At 41.4% G+C, this 23,792-nt stretch overlaps 1 protein-coding gene across 1 annotated transcript in view; it reads left to right on the top strand.

The window, feature by feature from the left end:
• RAP2A (RAP2A, member of RAS oncogene family) overlaps positions 1-20,305 on the top strand; it is a 36,776-nt gene extending 16,471 nt beyond the window's left edge. The window contains exon 2 of the mRNA XM_040487214.1: positions 16,431-20,305. Coding sequence (XP_040343148.1) covers positions 16,431-16,668 — 238 coding nt within the window. The 3' untranslated portion in view covers positions 16,669-20,305. The remainder of the gene's footprint in view (positions 1-16,430) is intronic.
• The last annotated feature ends 3,487 nt before the right edge of the window (positions 20,306-23,792 follow it).

Raw genomic sequence — 23,792 nt, 5'->3', positions numbered from 1 at the left:
AATCATGTTAAGCATTTGAGTAGCTAATGCAAGGCATGATAAAGAACATAAAAGAAACTATTCTCAGTAGTATACATCCAAAAATGCTTTTTTCAGCCTGGTGATCCTGGATATGCTTGCATTGTTTCTGTGACATTTCCACCGTAGTCTACATGCAAAAGCTGTCATCTTGGAAGATCATCATTTCATTAATTCATTCCATTTATTTTTTATTTTTATTTTTTTCGCTTTTTATTTTTTGAGAGAGAGCACGAGCAGGGGAGGGGCAGAGAGAGAGGGAGACACAGAATCTGAAGCAGGCTCCAGGCTCCGAGCTGTCAGCACAGAGCCTGACATGGGGCTCGAACCCATGAACCATGAGATCATGCCCTGAGCCAAAGCCAGATGTTCAACCAGCTGAGCCACTCGGGTGCCCCTAACTCACTTTATTTTGTGTGTCTATAAGAGGATTGATTCCAGCACTGGAGGTAGAGCTATATGTAGGACGTTCATAGCCCTCGTCCTTCTGAGGCCCCTGATGTAACTGCAAAGGTAGCACAGCTGGTGTAAAGCAGAAACAAGACTTTATCTCAGAACTCCTCACTCGGCCTAGAGTTTTGTTTTGTTTTCGATTTTCTTTCATTAACTTACTAGGGCTTCAGAGCCATGGTTCATACTAACGACTTAGCGGTGTTTGGGGTGAGAAGGTGACCGGAGTAAGAAAAGAAACTTCGGTTTGGAGAAGATTGTCAGCCTTTGATATTAGAAGGAGTAGTATTTATTCTGTTTTCTTCGAAAACCAAATGGTCTTCAGTAGACGGTTAGATTTGGCCATCCTTGCCAGGCGAATGGGAGCCAGACACAGAGGAGGTCAGATACTATGTCTGACATTTTTGGTACATTTTTACAGCTATATCACCACAATTAAGATTCTAGAACTGACTGACTGGCAGATGGTTTGAGAGAACTTAGAAAAGAGTAATCAGCATTTCTGTAGTATTTTACAGTATCCATAATACTTTAATGGCTAATTCATGTAAAGTGCTTAGTGCAGTGCCTGGCCCCTACTAAGCCGTCTACAGATGCTAGCTATTATTAGTAAAGTCATCACCATCGTGTTCCTCAACATAATTCCTAAGTATCGTTAAAATTTCTGTCACAAATAAGGAACCTGCAGCTCAGAAAGGTCACATGACATCCAAGGGAGCAGAGCTCGGCTTTTTCTAGTTACCTGAAACCCAAATCCAGTTCTCTCTCCCTTATAATGCACTCCATGAGGATTTTAGCCGTTGACCAAATTGCAGTTGACCTTGACTCTTAGCCTAGGGATAAGCTTTGTCTAGTCAAGTGGCTTGGGGGGATGGGGAGAAAACTGTGCAATGTTTTAAGATAATAGTTGTGGAAGTGGCATATAGGATAGAGTACAGAGGTGAAGAATTGGAGGTGGGACCAGTTAGGAAGCGGTTACTTAGCTCAGGAATGAGTTCTTTTGGAAATGGAAGGGTTTCTATAGCAGGAATGTAAATGAAGGGACAGATTGTCTCACGTCCAATAATCCTTGCTCTCCTCATCCTCTGTAATCACCGCACTAGACCTACTACAGCCCCTCATCCCAAACCTGATGACTATTAAAGACTGTTGAAGACGTTTTTTGCTTACCAGCCACTCTCCCTTGCTGGTTCCCACAGAGACTTCTTAGAACGGTTTATAACTTCTTTCACTTCAGGGTTGGTTTGAATTCTGCCACAGTATCTGTAGCTCTTCATTTCCAATGGTTGCTGTCGGGCACCATAATCTCCACCAATGGTGATAGTTTCCAGCTCCTTCATTGTGCAATTTTTTAATGTTTATTTATTTTTGAGAAGGAGACAGAGCACGAGCAGGGGAAGGGCAGAGAGAGACGGAGAGGGAGAGGTACAGTGCGAAGCAGGCCTCAGGCTCCTGTGCCCAGAGCACAGTGCGGGGCTCGATCCCACGAACCATGGGATCGTGACCTGAAAGAAATCAAGAGTTGGACGCTTAACTGACTGAGCCACCCAGGTGTTTCTGGTGCTGTTTGTATTGTAATTTGGAAAGTAAGAAATATTTTATTATCTTACTACAATAGTGGAACAGTCTCCCAAGGCAAATATTCTTTTGTTCATAATTTAAAAGTTCCTAAAAAGTTTTAGCTCTTCATAGCTTTGCTGCATCTTTAAATCGTCTCCATTCGGAGAGATGGCTTCTGAAAAGTATTTGTAATTGAACTTTAACTGTGTACCAGCTACAGAGGAATTCTCATTCATAAACATTTTCATCAGAAATGCTAAAATGAAGAAGTGTCGAGAAGACGTATTCCATAAGTTAATAAACGGAGAGTTAGGTAACCGTTCAGACAACCTGCATGTGCCTGAGCAGCTGACTCAGTGTAGTCTTCTCAAGAACAAGAGCGGGACTTGTTTTGTGATGCACAGGTTTCGGATTTCAACTCTCACTAAAGGTAAAACGCACGTTTTGTTTCTGGACACATTTGTTCCTTCGATAGATGAAAGCTGTGTGTTCTTCATTTATGTGTCTCAACGTGAACTTTCCCTGCTATTTAAATTATGTAGGAAGACCCATACTTTGTTGACAGATTTTTAAAACGATAGATTTTGATTTGGTAGACCAAATATACATTAAAACACACACTAAAATTTAGCTGCATATTAAAGTATCAAATACAGAGCAACAACTGCTTTCTAATACCTTATTTTGGGTATCTTGGATATTACGCTTTAAAAAAAAAAAAATAAGGCGCCTGGGTGGCTCAGTCAGTTAAGTGACTGACTTTGACTCAGGTCATGATCTCACGGTTAATGGGTTCGAGCCCCGCATTGGGCTCTGTGCTGGCAGCTCGGAGCCTGGAGCCTGCCTCAGATTGTGTGTCTCCCTCTCTTTTTGCCCCTCCCCTGCTTGTGCTCTGTCTGTCTCTGTCTCTGTCTCTCTTAAATATAAATAAACATAAAATTAAAAAAAAAAAATAAGAGAATCAACTGGTTAATTTTTTGCATTTGGTTTTTAAGTGACAAGGTTTTAGGCTTCTAGTTGTGAACACTTCCTTACACACATTCCTGGGGTAGAAGATGCCCATTTCTAATATATAAAAAGCCAGGTTAAATGTAGTCATCAAGATTTTTTTTTTCTTTCTAACATAGGTATTTGAAGTACTGTGGTATCTTGATATGCCCAAAAAGAACTAAGGTTAGATGGATCCAATTTATAAATCTGAGAGTGAAGAAAATGTTCAAAATTATCATTTTTATTTCCAGTGACGTGCTCTTTAGTATTAGCATTCCTTACGCTTTCAGTCCTCAGGCAATTTTGAGTATAAATTAAACAGCACAGAACTTGGACAGAAATGTAAAATTGATTAGCAGTGTTCAGCTGAGTAATAAACTAACTGATCGACTGAATCCTGCACTTTCTGTGACTGAAAAACCCCGTAGCCAACATGCATGCTCGCTCAATTTGTCCTGAAGGTTATTTTCTGTTCCAATTTTAATGAGGAAATCATTTAGATAATTATCTTCTTTATTGATTTTTTTTCTGTTTTAATTTATTATTATTTTTTATTGAAGTATCACTTCTGTGCAGTAAAGTGCATACATCTTAGATGTCCAGCTTGGATGCCTCTCCCGTATAGTCAAATCCCGGCTGAATGTCCGGGACACAAATTTCGAGCAGCACAGCGGTTTCCCTTGTGTCCCACCCTGTCACTGCAGGCCCAAAGACCAGCACAATCAGTCACGTCTGTTCCTGGGCTCCTGGCTTCTGTTGTTCCAGGTACCCTTCGTGAGATTCATCTATGCTGCTGGTAGCAGGAGCTAATTCTTTCCTAAGCCGCAGTAGTTCCCCTCAAATGGACGTACCACGATTCCGTCATCTCTTCTGGGGGTGGGTTGGGGCCGTTACCATTAACGCTACTGTGAACATTCTAGTACGTATCTGGGGTTGCACTCATGTACACTTTCTCTTGGGAGTATACCTCGGGATGGGATTACTGGGTACGAATGCATATTTGCAGCATGAGTAAATACTGCCAAATGATTTTCCAAAGTATTTGTACCAACTTAATCTTGCGCTCACATTGTCAGTCGTCTTAATCTTAGCTAACCTGGGAAGATTCCTGTGGTGCCTCGTTGTGAGTTTAGTTTTTGTTTCCCTGGTGTGTAATGGTGTTGAGCACCTTTTCATTTGCTTCATGATGATTTGGGTGTCTTCTCCTAAGAAATACCTACTCCAGTGCTTTGTCCATTTAAAAATTGTATTGTTGTTTTCTTCTCTTTTGTAGAAGTCCTTTATACATTCTGGATAGAAGTCCTGTGTTAGATACATGTATTGCAAATACCTTTTCCCAATTTTTGGCTTACCTTTTCACTTGCTTAATAGTTTCTTTACCATGAACATAATCTTAATTTTAGGGGCGCCTGGGTGGCTCAGTCGGTTAAGCGTCCAACTTCAGCTCAGGTCACGATCTCGCGGTCCGTGGGTTCGAGTCCCGCGTCGGGCTCTGGGTTGATGGCTCAGAGCCTGGAGCCTGCTTCCGATTCTGTGTCTCCCTCTCTCTCTGCCCCTCCCCTGTTCATGCTCTGTCTCTCTCTGTCTCAAAAATAAATAAACATTAAAAAAAATAAATAAAAAAAAATTCTTAATTTTAATGAAGCCCAGTTTATTAACCTTTCCTTTTTCGTATCCTATTTAATATATTTTTAAGACTTTTAAGACTTCATTAAAGCAATAATTTAGAAGGAGCTTTAAAAATAGTACAATTACAGTGTTGCATGATTATCATTCACAGATTTTCAGAAGTAAACAAAATGTCCAACTGGTAAGAGTTGAAGGCTAAAATATCATTCTCTTTTTATTAATAGTGAGTTGAGAGTATATGGGAAGACCTTTAATAAGGTAAAATTTGAGTGGCAAATGATTGTTACCTTACCCAGTAAGATAACATGTCACATATGGAAAAAAAATATAGGCCTTTAAAGAGACTCCCAGGTATAATCAGTGAAGGATGGGTGGAAATCTAAAGTAATATTAATAGAAACATGAAGTGAGTAACCTGAGTAGGATATTTTAAAAATAAAAATTTTGTAGGAAAAGGAAGTAGCCAGTTCTATGGGAAAATCATCATTTTGTAAACTCTAAGCATTTTGTAAATGCTAAGAGGAGGTGGTCTTTAATGCTCATTAAGAACTCCATGATATACCAGAATCTTCTTTGTAAGAAGTAGTGATTTGGATAGCCAGGATCATTTTAAACACGGTCACAGCGAAAGTGTATTAGAAACAGGGTAATAGAAGGCATATGGTAGTTCCCTTTGTGGTCTTATATTCTTAGTCATACGATAAAACTATACTTATAAAAACAATAGTTTACCTATGAGTCATTTCTGATTTCTCTTTTTTTGTCAAAACCACTACCTGCTCTGTGTCTTTCAACCACCCCTTAGTATGTCTTGTTGGTGCAATTTCCAAATATATTTCATGTCTTTTTTTTTTTTTTTCTACTGCCATTGCCATCATCCCAGTTCAAGTCCTTGCTGTCTCCTGCCTAGACCACTTCAGGTGTCTTTTATCTTCCTGCTACTTTTGTGACCCTAAAATCCATTTTCTGTATGTTAGCCACACTGATCTCTTAACACATACGCCATGTAACTTCCCTGCCGAAAGTCCTTCAGTAGCTTTCTCCTCTTTCTCCTGTCCTTAGAATAGTAGCCATCGGTCCTCTTCATCCCTCATGCTCTTCTCTCCCCTTGCTCTTTATGATGTAACCATGCTAGTCTCCTTTTTGTTCCTTGAATAAGCCTACTACTTTCCTACTGCCTATCTTTAAAATCTTCTTCTGCCTAAAAGGTTTCATTCCTGGTTTTTCCCATGGCTCATTCAACTCTCAATCCTCAAGCTTGTGCTTAGATTTCATCTCCTGGAAATGCCTTCTTTGATCACCCAGTGTAATTAATATTGGCCTACGCAGGTTATTACATAGTAATATCGATTTTCTTTGTAACAGCCATCACAGTCTTTCGTTATATTGTCTGTTTGTGTATAGTGTTTCCTCCAATTTTTGAATGTAAACTTCAGGGACTTCATTTGTCGTATATCTCCAGTGCCTCACACCATGCCTAGTGGGTACTCAAGAGATGTATTCATGAAAACCTATGCACCCCAAGTTCTTTTTTTTAATGTTTTATTCATTTTTGAGAGAGAGAGCTTAAGCATGGGAGGGGCAGAGAGAAGGGGACAGAGGATCCAAAGCAGACTCCATGCTGACAGCAGTGAGCCCATTGCGGGGCTCAAACTCACCAACCGTGAAATCATGACCTGAGCTAAAGTCAGATGCTCAACAAAGAGAGACACACCCAGCACTCCTATGCTCAATATAAAATGTAAATAAGAGTTCAGACAACCGAACTAATTGGTTACAAAAATAAGGGAAGATTTTAAAAGAGATGAAATTTGACCTGAGCTTTGAATGGCAGTTAGAATTTGACTGGTAGGAAGTAATGAATCACTAAATTCTACACCTGAAACTCATATTACACTGTATGTTAACTAATTGGAATTTAAATAAAACCTTGAAAATAACTTGATTGGTGAGGACCACTATAGTTAGATGACCACCATGAACAAGGAGACAGAATTAAGAGCAGAAGATTCTCTTTGGAAAGTTGTAGGAAATAAGGTTGAATTAAATATGAAGGGCAAGAGTTTGGATAGCTGAAGAACTAAATGGAAAAGTTTATATATGACATGGTTAACAGTGGAAAGCTGTTGTCAGCCCCTGAGTAGGGGAGCATGGATGACATCATGTAAGTTAATCATTGCAAGGAATTGGTGCGTTTCACCTAAGTTTCTCTTTCAGAAGCATATTCTTCCAAGGTCTGTAGGGTCTGTAGTGATTTTTCCTATTTCATTCTGATCTCATTAATTTGTGTCCTTGTTTTCTTAGTGTGGCTAGAGGTTTGTCAATTCTACTGATGTGGAACTAGTTTTTTTAGTTTTCTATTTAGGTCTATTTCTATTTAGATTTACTATATTGTTTTTCTGTCTTTGATTTATTTGATTTTTCCTATTTATTATTTTTACTTTCTGCTTAATTTGGATTTATTTTGTGCTCTTTCTAGTTTCTTAATGTAGAAGCATAGATCACTGGCTTGAGACATTTCTTCTTTTCAAATATAGACATTTAATGCTATGATAGTTCTCTGTGACCTGCTTTAACTGTGTCCCACAAATTTGGGTATATTTTTATTTTCTTTCCATTAAATCTTTCCTAGTTTTCCTTGTGATGTCTTCTTTAAGCCATGGGTTATTTAGAAGTATATGGTTCAGTTTCCAAACATTTGTAGATTTTCTCATATCTTCCTGTTAATAATTTTTCATTTAATTCCATTATGGTCTGAGAACATATTTTGTATCATTTCAATTCTTTGACATTTGTTACAGTTTTTATAGCCCAAATATGGTCTATCCTAGTGAATGTTCCAGGAGCACTTGGGAAGAATATATTCTGCTTTTGTTGCATGGAGTGTTTTATAAATGTTAGATAAATTGTTTAATAGCCTTTTGCACTGCTACACAGTTTCTACAGTTGTGGTCATCTTCCCAGCAAAGTGGGCAGAAGATAGAAAGGAGAAAAGAAAAAGAGAGGAACATACAGAGATTTCCCATATAATCCCTGCCTACACATGCATAGCCTCCCCCATTATCAACATCTCCCACCACAGTAGTACATTTGTGACAATTGATGAACCTGCATTGACACATCGTAATCACCCAAAGTCCACAGTTTACCTTAGAGTTTACTCTTGGTGTTGTACATTCTGTGGATTTGGACGAATGTTTAATAACATGCATCCATCATTATGGTATCCTACAGAGTATTTTCACTGCCCTAAAAATACTGTGTTGCACCTGTTCATCCCTTCCCGTCTCCCACCCCAACTCCTGGCAACCTTTGATCTGTTAACTTGTCTCCATAGTTTTGTCTTTTGCAGAATATCATATAGCTGAAATCGTACAGTATGTAGTCTTTCCAGATTGGTTTCTTTCACTTAGTAATGTACATTTAGGGTTCCTCCCTGTCTTTTCATGGCTTGATAGCTGACTCCTTTTTACTGCTGAATGAAATCCCATTGTCTGGACGGACCACAGTTTATTTATCCATTCACCTACTGAAGGATATCGTGGTTGCTTCCAAATCTTGGCAATTATGTGTGAGGTTGCTACAAACATCCATGTGCAGGTTTTTATGTGGACACAAGTTTTCAGCTCCTTTGGGTAAATACTTGGGATTGCTAGACTGCATGGTAAGAGTATGTGTAGTTTTGTAGGAAACCACCCAAGTGGCTAAACATTTTGCATTCCCACCAGAAGTGAATGAGAGTTCCTATAGCTTCACATCCTTCAGCATTTGGTGGTGTCAGTGTTCTGGATTTTGGCCACTCTAGTAGGAGTGTAGCAGTATCTCATTGCTTTAATTTGCATTTCCCTGATGACATATGATGGTAGAGCATCTTTTCATGTGTTTATTTGCCACCTGTATATCTTCTTTGATGAGGTGTCTGTTAAGGTCTTTGACTGATTTTTTATTGGGTTGATGGTTTTCTTATTGTTGAGTTTCAAGACTCCTTTGTATGTTTTGGATAATAAATCCTTTATCAGATGTAAAAATATTTTCTCCCTCAGTTGGTTTTTAATACAACATTTAAAATGCCTCAGTTGCATTGTCATGATCAATTGGTCCCTCACAAACTACGAGGAATCGATTCTTCTGATACAGTGCCAGCTCTTAATTTCTAGGAAGGCAGATTATGTTTATTAACCTTGGTATGGAGTGTCCCTGATAGCTTTGAATGTCTTTTTAGTGTCATTATTCTCCACGCTTAATTTTTGTATTACATTTACAGATTTCTCTCTCTTCTTCAGGATGCATTCTGAAACCAGCAGAAAGTCAGAGCAGAGGACTGTGGTTTCATTATTCAAGCTAAATTACCAGAAGGGCCCTTTGAAGATGAAATATTTTGTCACTTCCAAACAAGTCAGTCTAGAGGAAGAGAGCAGCCTTACTTAGCTCACGGTTTCCATCCTCACAAGAAGTATTGATATTTCGTGCTAGCAAGCTGTGGTAGAAGCTGTCACCTCCTAGCCAAAAACAATCCTTTTTCTTCAGGACTGCCACAATACTTTACTGAAAGATTAAAAATATCAGTCCCACGGTTGCAGAAACAGGCACTCTTAACTTACCCACTACTGGTTGTAAGACAACTTTTGGGATGCCAGTTAAGACTCTGTGTGTGTGCACAACAATCTGATGAACTTAGAAACATGATTTTTCTGGCCCACCTACACACATATTACATATACCTTTGAGACAGAAATCACACGTCTAAGTGTAGCTCATCAGACTGCTGTTTATGAATCAGTAAAAAAAATGCATTAATGGGGAAGAAGTAATTAAATTATGGTACAGTTAGAGTATAGAGTCTATAAAATGTAATACTACTTAGCCATTAATAAAACTTACATCATTTATTGAAATGGAAATTTCAAATATAATTGGTACGGTCTCTTTTTACAAAAGCTAATATCTATGTTTATGTAGATTCATATAGGAAAATAGTCTGGAAGGATATATACCAGAAAGTTAGATTATTCTCATGGAAATGGGATTAAAAATGTCTTTCATTTTCCTCCTTACCTATTTAAATATCGCTGGGATTTTCATCATTATTATGGCTGACCCTTGAACAGCATGGGTTTGAACAGTGCAGATCCACTTATATGCAGATTTTTTTCAATAAATAGAGTACAGTACTGTAAACGTGTTTCCTCTTTCTTAGGATTTTTTTAAAAATTTTTTTAACGTTTATTTATTTCTGAAACAGAGAGACAGAGCATGAGCAGGGGAGGGGCAGAGAGAGAGGGAGACACAGAATCTGAAACAGGCTCCGGGCTCTGAGCTGTCTGCACAGAGCCCGACGCGGGGCTTGAACCCACGGACCGCAAGATCATGACCTGAGCCGATTAAAAAACCGAAAGCCATTAAAAAACCACTGAGCCGAAATCTGACGCTTAACCGACTGAGCCACCCAGGTGCCCCTCTTTCTTAGGACTTTCTTAACATTTTCTTTTTTTAGCTTACTTTATTATAAGAATAAAGTATATAATACATATAACAAAGTATGTGTTAAATGACTGCTTTTGTTATCAGTAAGGCTTCCAGTCAACAGTAGGCTACTAGCAGTTAAGTTTTGGGGAAGTCTGTATGCTGTCAGTGCCCCAATTCCCACATTGTTCAGGGTCGACTGTACTTATTTAATTTGAGCAGGGAGAGGAGAAAGAAAACCTATTTGCATTCTGGAGAAACAGATTTCTATATTCTAAAGAGTACAAGAACTAGGACCTATGGGAAGGGCCAAGATGTTACAAATGACAGCTCACGAGAGGGATAAACCTTTTAACACTGGCTTTTTAATACTAATGTTTAACAGAACTGACAGAAAGGACAGAATGGGTTGTTTGAGATATGAGTTCCGCATCACTAATGATGTTCAAATATAGCCATTTGGTGAGGTTGTCATGGAAGTGGTTGGAGCCTCGAGTGGTTTGACATTTTGCCTTGAGACTCTCTTGGTAGATGAGATTTTTAACATGAGGGGAAGGTTGACTAAGGGGACCTATAAAAATCTTCCTGATTTTGGGGCGCCTGGGTGGCTCAGTCGGTTGGGTGTCCGACTTTGGCTCAGGTCATGATCTCGCGGTCCATGAGTTCGAGCCCCGCGTCGGGCTCTGTGCTGACAGCTCAGAGCCTGGAGCCTGTTTCAGATTCTGTGTCTCCCTCTCTCTCTGACCTTCCCCCATTCATGCTCTGTCTCTCTCTGTCTCAAAAATGAATAAACGTTAAAAAAAATTTTTTAAAAATCTTCCTGATTTTCATTCCTGAATTCAGAGACAATTGTACTTCAACCTGCTTGTGCAAAAGTGACTTAGAAGAATGCAGCATGACACAAACTGTGAGATTGTGACCTGAGCTGAATTCAAGAGTGGTAAGAGCCTAACCGCTTAACCGACTGAGCCACCCAGGCGCCTCAGCATGGCCTTCTTTTCATACGCTTCCCTCCAAAGGAAGTTAAAGGCGTTGACCGTAGTGGTTTCTGTCTACACCTTATCACTGGTGAATAAATGAAGGGAAGAAGGAATTGATTCTGGATTTGCCGCAGTGGAAAACTATGAACTATGTCAACACAGTATGGTTTGAGGTCACGAAGCAACAGATTAGGCCAGTGTCTTCAAAACCCTGCTGACCCGCACGAGTAGTCTTCAGAGCTTACACATGTAGATATATATATTTTTTAATAGCCTCTTTGTGGGTCTCTGGTCCCATAAGTTCAGATCCAGTAGGTCTGGAGTAGGGCCTGGGGATCAGTACTTTTTTAAATTCCCAATTATTTTGGCAGTTGGCCAAGTTTAGGCACAACCAGAAGTAAAACATACATACACACATACATATGCATACACACATATCAGGACAGTTACCAAAAAAGAGAAAACAACATGAGACTATTGGAAAGCCATTAAAAAAACCACTGGAATCCATTGGCAAGCATCAAATGTTGTGAACTCTGTGAAGCTACCTCACTGAGAAGCCTGTCGGCATTCTACAGCCGAGTGATACTCAAGCCTGAGTGTCTGATGATCCATTCAGTGCATTAGGCAGAGCTAGTTTTATTCATCAATACGTCATGTAATCATGATCATGAATACAATAAACACTGTAAAAATCATGTCGATAAAACAACTGTTTGCAGACTATAAACAAATATAAGATTATTTGAGCTGCATGACCATAACCCTGCTCACGTTCTTAAAAGAAATACCAAGGAGGGGCGCCTGGGTGGCTGAGTCGGTTAAGTGTCTGACTCTTGATTTCAGCTCAGGTCATGATCTCACGGTTCGTGGGTTCGAGTCCCACAACGGGCTCTGTGCTAACAGCTCAGAGCCTGGAGCCTGCTTCAGATGCTGTGTCTCCCTCTCTCTGCACCTCCCCCATTCTCTGTCTCCTCTCTCTCTCTCTCTCTCTCTCTCTCAAAACTAAACACTAAAAAAAAAAAAAAAAAAAGATCATCCTGTTGGGTGTTGTGCCAAGAAGAGTGCTAAGCTGTCAGCCATCACTTGGCCAATGATACGTACTGATTGTGGGAATGGCCCACTAGGTCCTGATTTTTAGCTTCGAAGCTGAAGCGCGCCTTGGAAACCTAGTCCAGCTCACTTTATAGTTCAAGAAACTGGGAACCAAGAGATGAAGTTAATTTGCTAAATTCACAGAACTAGCTAGAGGCAGTTCAGGGACCGGAGTCCTGGTCTGGCTTTGTTGGTTTTTCAGCACACCCTTGCTGGAGCAGGGAGCAGGTTTCCCCACGCTCCCCCTCTGTTGCGTCAACACAGGGCTTTTTTGCTTTTTTCCCTTTGCCTTCTCACCCGCCCGCCTTGAGGAGGATCCTGGTTTCCCCAAATCTTACCCCCTCTACACAGGACCCGTTCCGTCAACCCAACCCAAAGCCTCGCCTCCCCTTCCGCACAGGTAGCTGTATCTGGAGAAAGAAGGCTTTCCTGCTCTGCTTGCTCCTCTTCCCCTCCTGCTCAGCCCAGGGGACTGGAGAAGGCGAAGGCTGGCGGCAGGTGGCTGCTTTGTTCCTTGACTCGGGGTCAGTCTTTCCTGCCTGTCTGTCCTCAGGAGCTCCTCACCTCCCTTCTGACACTTTGAGAAGCTGTGTCCTCGCAGCAGCGGGCAGGCGGGACAGGAAAGAAGCACCGCCCCGCGTTTCCCCGGCACTCGGGGCTTCCTAGCGCATCCTGTGAGCTTTACAGCAACCTGTGCGTTCAGTGGGAACAGATCCCCTGACTCCCTTTTTACCGACAAGGAAGTGACTACAGGTGAATACGGTGCAAGGTTTGCTCAGTCTTGCAGCCTCAGTGGCCAGGCTGGAAGCCGAGCCTCCAAATCCCAGTTTCGAATCTTTTCTGCGGTGTCATGTATTAATGTTAACAGCAAGAGACACAATTTCTCACCGTCTGCTATTCCGAGATGTAGAGAATACTTCTTTTTCCCGAAGACCTTTGAAAGTCTTCTGAGGACATCAGTCTGAATTGCTCCAGCCGTTTTAGCATCTCGGTCTTAGAGAAGACCACTGACCATTCAGATAGTGATATAATGGCCAGGCTCTCTGCTACTAAACTGTCACCTTCACTGGACAGTTAACTAAATGCTGTTACATACGGACTTATGTTTGCAGTGTTCCTGTTGCCCTTTTGAGAATCCGTTGGCAACATTTATTCAGATTTTTTATTCAAACGGTGCGTGATACAACTGCTAATGATTTGATATGTTTGCAAGTTTTGAAAATCCACACAGGGGCGCCTGGGTGGCGCAGTCGGTTAAGCGTCCGACTTCAGCTCAGGTCACGATCTCGCGGTCCGTGAGTTCGAGCCCCGCGTCAGGCTCTGGGCGGATGGCTCAGAGCCTGGAGCCTGTTTCCGATTCTGTGTCTCCCTCTCTCTCTGCCCCTCCCCCGTTCATGCTCTGTCTCTCTCTGTCCCAGAAATAAATAAACGTTGAAAAAAAAAATTAAAAAAAAAAAATCCACACAGCTGTAGCGTTTAGTTAGAAGTGTAAGAACTATTTCTTTACCTATAAAACATGATTTCATACTTTATTTAAACTAAAAACATAGTCTCTAAAACACTTACTGCTTAACTAATAAGAGAAAGTGATGTCATCACTTTCCCTGTTAAGGATGGTCCACAGAGATTGAAATTAATTTTTAACCCGATTAAATTCAACCAATACATTTTTCGGGATTGTATTCATGTTTATGTTCTTTCCCTGCCAAACAAGGTGATTTAAAGTAACGCTGCGGTGTATATACTCTCATAAGGAAAACCAAAATGCAGTTAAAAGCTTGCGAGTAAAATAAGTTCGGAAGGCTGAGAGAGCTCATATGCAAAGCAGCTGGTCCGCAGCGTTTGTAGTGCAGCTTCACCTTGCTGCCACTTGTCCTTGCAGAGGCCACCGGGCACACATAATTGTTTGTAGGGAAGAGTCCTAGAAGGTGTGAAAAACCCGTGTGTCGTACGGCCAGAGCTCGCAGTAGGATCTGAGGCCACAAAGCACAAGGCCCAGCTGGGCCACAGTAAATTCAGATAAAGCCACTGATACACATTGGAGTTTGTCCAAATCCATTTCCTGCAAAAGAATACCCAAGTTCTAGATTTACCTTTGATACGGTTGTCCCCACACATTTTTAAGTTGTTTTTATGTTCCAGATTGCTAAGTGGCGCACTGCTGGGAGCCCTCTTGTTGAAACAGTTCTCAGTTTGACCGAGTGCCAGAGACAGAAGTGAGACTCTGGTGGGAATATAGTTTGCTTTACAAGCGTGAGTGAGGGGAGAGAACCAATTTCACCGAGTGAGGAGACCGTGGAAGGATTCTCACTCATATTAACCACCTGCCCAGCACTCAGTTTCCTGAATGATAAAAACTCTGTACGAACCCCGCCTCAGCGAAGTCCTATGTGGTAGTTTTCTCTTCTGATGGAGTGGCCGCGTCCTGTCATATTTGTTATCCTTATGTGCAATGGTGTGGTTTACTTCCTTTATAGATTAGAGATGCATTCTGCTTAGAGGAAGGTACACACACACACAGACACACTGATTTATACTAAAATCACGAGAAGCTTTTAAAATGATATTTGGGGCACTTGGGTAGCTCATGTGATTAAGCATCTGACTCTTGATTTTGGCTCAGGTCGTGATCTCATGGTTCATGAGATCAAGCCCCTGTCTGGCTGTGCACTAACAGCGTGGAGCCTGCTTGGGATTCTCTCTCTTCCTGGCTCTCTGCCTCTTCCCTGCTCGTGCTCTCTTGCTCTCTCTCTAAAAAATACATAAACTTAAAAAAATTAGAAAATAAATAAATGATGTTTAAAGTAAAAATGATAGCCTTAGGAAAATATATTAGCAACATTTCTTAGAACAAACATAAACAATATTAGTAAATAACTATGCAGAGTAGCACCATGTATCTTTACACTGTGAGTAACAATCATAAAGAGAATCGATCAGCTTTAGGTATCAAAATGATTTAGGGCCTTTTTACTTTGTTCTTTTCATACCGTTTTGTTATCCTTATTAGTCTAGCTTTTTTCCAGATGTCATAACTCACAGACGCCTTATCTTTGTCTGGCTGCTGTAACAAAAAACCTCAGAATGTGGGGCTTAAACAACAGTTTGGAGGCAGGAAGTCCAAGATCAAGCCTCTGCCAGCTTCTGTGTGTGGTGAGGGCCCGCTTCCCTCGTTCTCGGACTCATCTTTTTGCTGAGCCCTCACATAGGGTTGGGGCAAGGGAGCACTCCCCTATCTCTTTTCCATATAAAAGGGCACCAATCCCATCCATGATGAAATCACTGCCCCAAAGCCCCAAACTCTTAAATACAATCACAGTGGGGCTTAGGCTTCAACACTGGGAAGAAGGGGCACAAACATTCGGCCTATGGCACACTTGTGCTGGTTAGGAAGGAAGGGACGGCATCAAATAAAGCTAATGACTGAAATGTTTACTCCTTGCAGGCTGAAAAGAACCATGATGTCTTTCAACTGGCTAATCTGGAACAGTTTTATCAAAGGGATAGAATGTAGTCATATTTGATAGTTTCCATCCTAATGATTTCTACTGTCTTTTGTCTTAGGAACTATTCCAACATGACCAGTTTTGTATATTTATGGAGCGGAGTAAAATGCTGACAATTATAAATCGTTTGCTTGCTCAGTAGAGCTATTACTTCATCAACCGAAAATTTTTTTTTTCAACGTTTATTTATTTTTGGGACAGAGAGAGACAGAGCATGAACGGGGGAGGGGCAGAGAGAGAGGGAGACACAGAATCGGAAACAGGCTCCAGGCTCTGAGCCATCCGCCCAGAGCCCGACGCGGGGCTCGAACTCACGGACCGCGAGATCGTGACCTGGCTGAAGTCGGACGCTTAACCGACTGCGCCACCCAGGCGCCCCCATCAGCCGAAATTTTGAGTAAGCATCTCTTAGAATGGACAAAGTTTAAATTAAGCCACCTAACAGGATTTATTCTGAGATTCTGAGAATAATTTTCCAAATATATCTGGAAAGGTAAATTGATTTTTGAAGCTGTATAATTGATTCATGTAAAGCCTTGTTTCCAAAACCCCATTTACTATCCACTGTGAGGGCAGCACCTGAATGCCCTCAGGGAGGTGTCAAGCCAAGTGAGGCAAATGACGTTTCGGGCAACTAAAGAGAATGTTTGTGGTAGAATAGAATGGAAAGAGAGAAGATACGTTTTAGCCTCTGAGTGCCAACTTTTATAACGTCTGTGTCTCGTTTGCTCTCTTGTAGGTATGAGAAGGTGCCAGTCATCTTGGTTGGGAACAAAGTGGACCTGGAAAGTGAGAGGGAGGTGTCATCCAACGAAGGCAGGGCCCTCGCCGAAGAGTGGGGCTGCCCCTTTATGGAGACTTCTGCGAAGAGCAAAACGATGGTGGACGAACTCTTTGCCGAAATCGTGAGGCAGATGAACTATGCCGCGCAGCCTGACAAAGACGACCCGTGCTGTTCCGCCTGTAACATCCAATAGCGTCCGATGCGGCCGCCCCGGTCGGGCCTTGCCCGCTACCGCAGGCGAGGGCGCACCTCGTCCGCACGACTGCGGAGTCCGCAGGGTGTGGGGGGTGACTCTGCAGTGCAACGGCCGCCCTCGTTCGGCGTCGAGCAGTGATTGTCAGTTGAGGTCTCTGAGTACCACTTGGGGTCAGTAGCTACAGTCTTCACCGTTGTCCTCGGCCTCCTGGACGCACCTGCAACCTGAAGGCATAGCCAGTCTACAGGGTGATCTCCTTCGGAAGCTGTGGTGGCATTGTCACCGAGTTGACAGAAGCAACTATTGTATAAATTCAAAATAATCATGAGAGAGAAACCAGAAGAATCCCTATGACCACTTGCGGTTAAGATATTTTGTCTTCTTTGAAAAAAAAAAAATAAGTAAAGGAGAAATATTTTCCTACGGAGAGTACTGAAATTTCAGGACTTGAGATAGTGCTTCTAATCAATGTATTCCGTCAAGTCAGTAACAGCTGACCTGCCAACGGCATTACAGGGAGAGATTCTTTCCTCAGCTGACACATTTCTGTTCCTCAAAATTGATGCTTAACTGTAGATGTTATCCTAACGTGTGACACAGAACTAACTTGTGCATCGATCCTTGCTAGAGCAAAAAAAATCAGAACAGGTTGTGTACGAATACGATCTGGCTTTCGAATGTGTTAAATCACCTGCTTTGCCACCCAAAATGGAGGCTCTCACAAGGGTTTGATCCAAATTCAACCCCCAAGCCCACCCTCTGTTAACAAAGCGGGCATGGTCTTAATTGACAAGAAGAAAACGATGTGATGGGAAGATTGCCTCGCCTTACTCACAAGAAGCGTTCTGGTAGATTAACTAGTACCATCGTGTAAGGAAAATGAAGCCATGTTGCATCCACGTGTTCCCGTTTGCAGAAACCTCGCAGGACAGTACACACATCTTGCATTTTTTACGTTCGTTAAAGCAGCAGACCTTCTTGCCTTTAAGGGCTCTGGTTGTGGTGTGATTCTTGGCTAACCTGCTTTCGAAATCACGTTTGCTATAGCAGAGCTTTATTGCAGGCATCTAAAAATTGAATAACCATGTGAAATAATTTGGGCTTAAAAGTAGAACATAAATTATAGAGTGGAAGGTAAGGGACAAAAAAAACACCAAAAACAAAAACAAAAAAACACCAACCCTTTTATCTTTAATTTTCCTGGGGAATTATATAAAGATTTTCTTATAACAATTTTGCCCTGATTACTGAAGTGGCAAATAAAGCTAGAGAGAATATTTTCTTTTGAAAAGGTGCTCAAGCTCTGACATTTTGGGTTTTCATAGCCGTGAAGTATTTATCATTTGCATGACTAGTGGCACAGGAAAAACCTATTCGTAGGTTTTACAATCAAGTGCAGAAGGGTTTTGAGCAAACTTCAGAGCTGTAAATGCTGAAGAGAGTATCCTGAGCGAATCCTCTGGAGATAGATTTGGCCTTCAGAACTGCAATAGCGCTGAGCCTGCGATCTGCATCCTGCCCCACACTTTGTTGCTTTCACACACTTGGGCAAGCAACCGCTGGTCTTCTGTGGGTACCTGAGAGAGGAGTGTGTGTTTGCGTGTGCATGTGTGTTTATTGTTCCTGAGAATTTGGCACAAGTCAGAGATCATTGCCTACACTGAGCATCCCGACTGCAGAATATAGTGTAGAAAAACATTTTTTTAAATTATTTGCGTGTTTTTGACACTTTCTGAAATCCTTGGTAACACCCAAGTGTTTAGTGAGCTGGCATTAAGCTTAGCGGATAGCAGAAGGGTGGATAGTACTTTTCATAGGTGAGAAAACAGAGATATGTGGATCCAACCAGGCTGTGATTGTTAAAAATCTTTGAATTGTGAATATTTGCATTCTTCAATATCGGTTTTTGTTTTTGTTTTTGTTTCTTTTATAACCCCCAATTGTGAAGCACCTTGTTTACAGGATGGAAAGTTCTAACCCATTTTACTGAAACAGATTTCAGTATGTAACAGTTGATTTGACTCAAACCTTTAGAGAAACCAGAGATTCAAGAAGTACGATTTATCTACTGAAAAATAGAAATATTTGTTAGTGAATTGGTTGAGACTTGAAGCGTCTAACTTCTCAGAATGATTGTTTTTTTAGAATTCCATATTTAACAGACAACTAAGAGCACATATTAAAAACATCTGTAAAGACTCTACAGTTTTACACTATGGATTGCCATGCAGACAAGAAAAAGAAGTCAAATATGAAAAGTATGGCAAAATGTAAGGTGGAAAGATTAACTAAAAATCCGGATTTTCGTCCCCCGTGTTTGCGTCAGACAGTAAGGTGGGTTTTCACTGTAAAGATGTTGATAAGAACTGATTTGGCTGCCTGATCAGCGTCTGCACACAGCCCTTCATATTTAGTGACAAAGCATCAAAGATATCCAGAAACATGGGAACCCTCTTGTGCTCTTAACTGTTGGTATTTCATCTGGTATGAATATAACTCGGTTTGAATGAATGTGTTTGTTGAGATGTTAATAACAAGCTTAAGAACGGGAGGATTAAATTTGTTGGCACACAAATCATCGTGGCTACAGAGAAAAGTTGGTGACCTTGTGTCGCTATTTATTTTATGCCCTGATCAGACTAGCACCTAGATAAGTGAAAGTTTTTCTAACATGCCTTAAAAATGTTATGGTTTGATCCAAAGACCCACTTTTTCTTTAGCTATTTGTGATAAGCTTTTTCCTTTGTTTTCCTTTTGTGTTGTTTTACTTTCAACACAGGCAGCGTTTTTTAAGTTCTTTTTTTCCCCCTTTTATGTTGCAGCTTTTGGGGGGGGGGTTCTTTTTCAAGCTGTGATAGTGATGGTAACGGATGCCTTTCATTTTGTTCAATTTACAACATACACGCCAGCATCGGATCAAAAGCGTTACGTAAAATCTTCCTTAAACTATCGAAAGGTGCTCCGTGATCTTTTCCTTTGGTTCGTAGAACTAGAACTGAATTTTTGACTAAGTGCTAGAATTGCCGTCACTCTTCTGTGGAAAAACTACTGATATTTTATGCTTTTCTTTGTTGAAGAAATGTTGCCTAAGGATGTCTGCTGTGTGTTTTCAGGAGTTTTCCGATGGGAATGTTGTCCGTGTATGTCTGAATGTGAAAGTGCTTATTTTGTTTGTTGCTGTTGGTTTTCCGCTGGTTTGTTTTGGTTTTTAGTTGTTCTTCTCACTAGCCTTGTGTTCACGCTGGTAAGCTTTACCTGTCTCCTTGGCCAATCAAACGTTTGAGACTATGGGGGTCTTTTTTTTTTTTTTTTTTTTTTTTAATTAACGTGTCATTGTGCATCTATTAAATCTTGATCAGGGTTTCAAGAATGACCGCAGTGGGTTTTGGAAACAGACTTATCATTATTGATTTGGGGTTTCCCAGAGATATAGTTCACAGTTCATTGTTGAGCTCTAATACAACTGACCATTTAAAATTGAACAACAGTTTATTGTTTTGTAACAATGTCAGTTGTTAAACCTTGACATTTCGATTAAAACATGGATTGTAGTTATAACTCAATGCAAATTCAACAGTTGTATTTGGAGTTAAATTATTTTAACAAATAAATTTATTTAATGAAACTTCCTCTGGATTGGTTTGGTTCGGTTTTTGTACATGTTCGTGAGGGAAATGGGTTCAATATATACGAAAACAACTAAGAATTGCCATAGAATGAATTTAATACTCTTGATACAGAAATATCCAAGCTGAATTAAATGGACGATGCGTCATAAAAAAAGGAAGGTTAATAGGTCATTCTCATACCCTTCATAAATAATAACACAAGAAAGACTTTAAAATTAGTAATTACAGGGGTAATTACTGATTTTACTGGGTGGCACAGTCGGTTAAGTGACTGACTCTTGATTTCGGCTCTGGTCATGATCTCATGGTTTGTGGGTTCGAGCCCCGAGTCGGGCTCTGTGCTGACAGTGCAGAGCCTGCTTGGGATTCTCTCTCTGTCTCTCTGCCCCTCCCGTGTGCTCGCTCTCTCTCTCTCTCTCTCAAAATAAATAAAATTTTAAAAAATAAAATAAAATCAGTAATTACAAATACAAACTTGTCTCCATAAATAGTGTTTTATATTTTTGTGGACAGCTAGCTAATTGGAAGTCTCAATGCTAATATGAACACAATCATTCCAGGTAATTAACGTTAATTAGCAGTTGCTCTGTGGTCCTGCCAGTGTAACTAAAATGTATCCTTCTAGTGAGGGGTTGGGGCTGTCTTTTTGTTGAGGTCTTGTGGATTTTAAGGTTCCAGAAGCTGGAGGTTGCTGCTTGGTTGGGCTGTAGGGCCTGCCTGTTCTATATGGGGCCCTGTGAATGTTGACAGAGGCTGTTAATTATGTACAGGCTTCAGCTGCCCTGATAAGGAGCCCATTCATTCCCTAAGCCAATTTAAACTATGCCTTTTGGTTATGTTGCCTTCAGACTCTGTTGAAATCCTCTGGCAACATTCCACCAGTTTAGAGGCTTCATTGTTTTAGAATATAAGAATAATCTGAATGAATATAACGGAGGCACTGTAGATAGGATCTCAAATATTTAAAGGAAAACGTGCCTATATTTTAGTATAATAAATCAGTATCTGGTTAGCCTCATGATCTCACTTGAAGCTTTTATAAAGTAATTAAACCTATCAAATTATAATTTCAATTGGGAGAATTTCTTTATGGCCAAAGAGCAGTATTTTGAAATTCTCCCAAGTTGTACTATTTACTGATTGCTGGAGGGCCGTGAATGGAAATCTAGGGAGCTGGAGGAGTAAAGTGCCACCCAGTTTGGAACCCATCTGACCCCTGGAACCTGTGAAGCAGACAGAATGGTCACAAGTTCCCTAAAAAAGCTGCTCACCTATTTGTTTCTTAATTTTCAAAATATATGTTACATGTAAGTACTAATAAACCATAGTAGCACTCATTTGTCAAATGGATAAACTGGTTTCACATTTTTTAATATTAACTTCTCTGGTTTTGTTTTCTCTTTGAGGTATTGGGGGTTTTTGGGGGGGGTGGGGGGGTTCAGAGAGAGAGAGGGCACAGTGAACGAGGGGGAGAGAGAGAGGGAGAGGGAGAGAAGCAGGGTTCACCCGATGTGGGACACGAGCTCACAAACTGCGAGATCATGACCTGAGCCAAAGTCAGATGCTTAACCAACTGAGCCACCCAGGCGCCCCGAGGTATTAGATTTTTTAAAAGATCTGCTGCTTTACCAGGTAAGATGATGTAGTATATCTTTTGATACTTTCTTAGAACAGTAGTCTTCATGTTCTGCTTCTAGGATTTCTCTAAGATCTATTAGTGAAGAAAAAGAAGACTATCAACTTGGAAGATTAAATACAAAGACCTATTTAGTACACACAAACTAGGAAAAAAGAAACTGTAGGAATGATACTTGGTTTAGTTTATGGGAATTTTTTACAAAATCTTCCCATTTCAAAGACTCAGAAGTATCAAAGATTTCATTGTTTTATCATATGATTACAATTTTACATTGACAGTATTTGGGGTATGATTTCCATTTTTATCTTTTAAAATATCAGGTATCAGGGCACCTGGGTGGCTCAGTCGGTCAAGCGTCCCACTTCGGCTCAGGTCATGATCTCACGGTTGGTGAGTTCGAGCCCCACGTTGGCTCTGCACTGACGGCTCAGAGGCTGGAGCCTGCTTTGGATTCTGTGTCTCCTTCTCTCTCTGCCCCTCCTCCACTTGCATTCTGTCAAAAATTTTTTTTTATTTTTTTTAAACATTTATTTATTATTGAGAGACAGAGCATGAGAGGGGCAGAGAGAGGAGACACAGAATCCAGGTTCCAGGTTCCAGGCTCCGAGCTGTCAGCACAGAGCCAGACACAGGGCTTGAACTCCCGAACCATGAGATCATGACCTGAGCCGAAATGGGACATTTGACTGCGCCACCCGGGCACCCTGTTAACTCTTCCTGAACGGTGTCCACCACTGAATGGTGACCTCTGGTCAGCTATCGCTCATGGAGGGTTACTGTCATATCAGGCCTGGTGTGGCAACAGACAGGCATCCACACATAATCCCCGATCCCAAAGACCTCTTTGCTGTCTTACCCCATTCAGGCGGCTCTAACACAAGCCTAAACCGGGTAGCTAACGAACAAATGTGTATTCCTTACGGTTCTGGTGGCTCGGAGATCAGGATCAAGACCGGCAGATTTGGTGCCTGGCAAGGGTCCGCTTCCAGCTGCGCTGACTGCCCACTGTGCCCTCCCATGGCAGAAGGGAGAAGGCGGCGCTCAGGTGTCTTCCGTGAGGGCGCTAACCCATGACCTCATCCCCTCCTAGGGGCCTCCTGGGGGTTAGTTTCAACATCTGAATTTTGAAGGGATGCACACATTCAGTCTATAGTACCAGTCTTTCATCTCGCCTTTTCCTTTAAGTCAAGGCAGATACAAATTAGCCCCCTGGTAATAACATAATTAATTTTTTCCCTACTTGTACATACCAGAATCCCAGTAACCCGGGCCAAGCCAAAGTCCTGGGCGCAGCCCACAGGGCTGTCGCTGACTCCTTTCTTCCCAAGGCAGGTGTGACCAGCCCGAATGAGTCCATGCTGGGGACTTTGAGGAGTCTGTGATGGATGGGAGTGGATGACAGTACAGCAGGGCTCCAGGGCTGTGCTATTTACAGGGTGTGTCTACTTCCTCAGGAAGCACTCAGGCTAACAATAGGATCTGCCAGGGGCTGGCCTGGGGGGTAGGCATTGGAGGCACTGTGCTAGTTTGGGGACACCAGCAAAGCTGAGAGGGGCAGGGAGCTGTATTGCAGATACTCCCTTGAACAACTCTGACTCCCCAGTATCCTTGACCTCGGCCCATATCAAGAAATGGTGAGTTAGCAGTGGCACTGAGAGAACATTGTCCAAAATATCCAGGAATCCCTGGATCCTATCCTTGAGGGAGGCGTAAGCTCGTGTGAAAGCAGCCTCACACAATGACATGTGCACAAATGCACACACATATGCACACACACACACACACACACACCCTAAAACACCGGGGTAAGGGAATGGCAATTACTTGCTGGAGATTTTATTTTTATTTTTTAA

This window comes from Herpailurus yagouaroundi, unplaced genomic scaffold (genome assembly GCF_014898765.1).
Source record: "Herpailurus yagouaroundi ecotype Mexico unplaced genomic scaffold, PumYag 164, whole genome shotgun sequence".
Classification (NCBI taxonomy): domain Eukaryota; kingdom Metazoa; phylum Chordata; class Mammalia; order Carnivora; family Felidae; genus Herpailurus; species Herpailurus yagouaroundi.
This window is presented reverse-complemented; position numbering and strand designations above follow the sequence as displayed.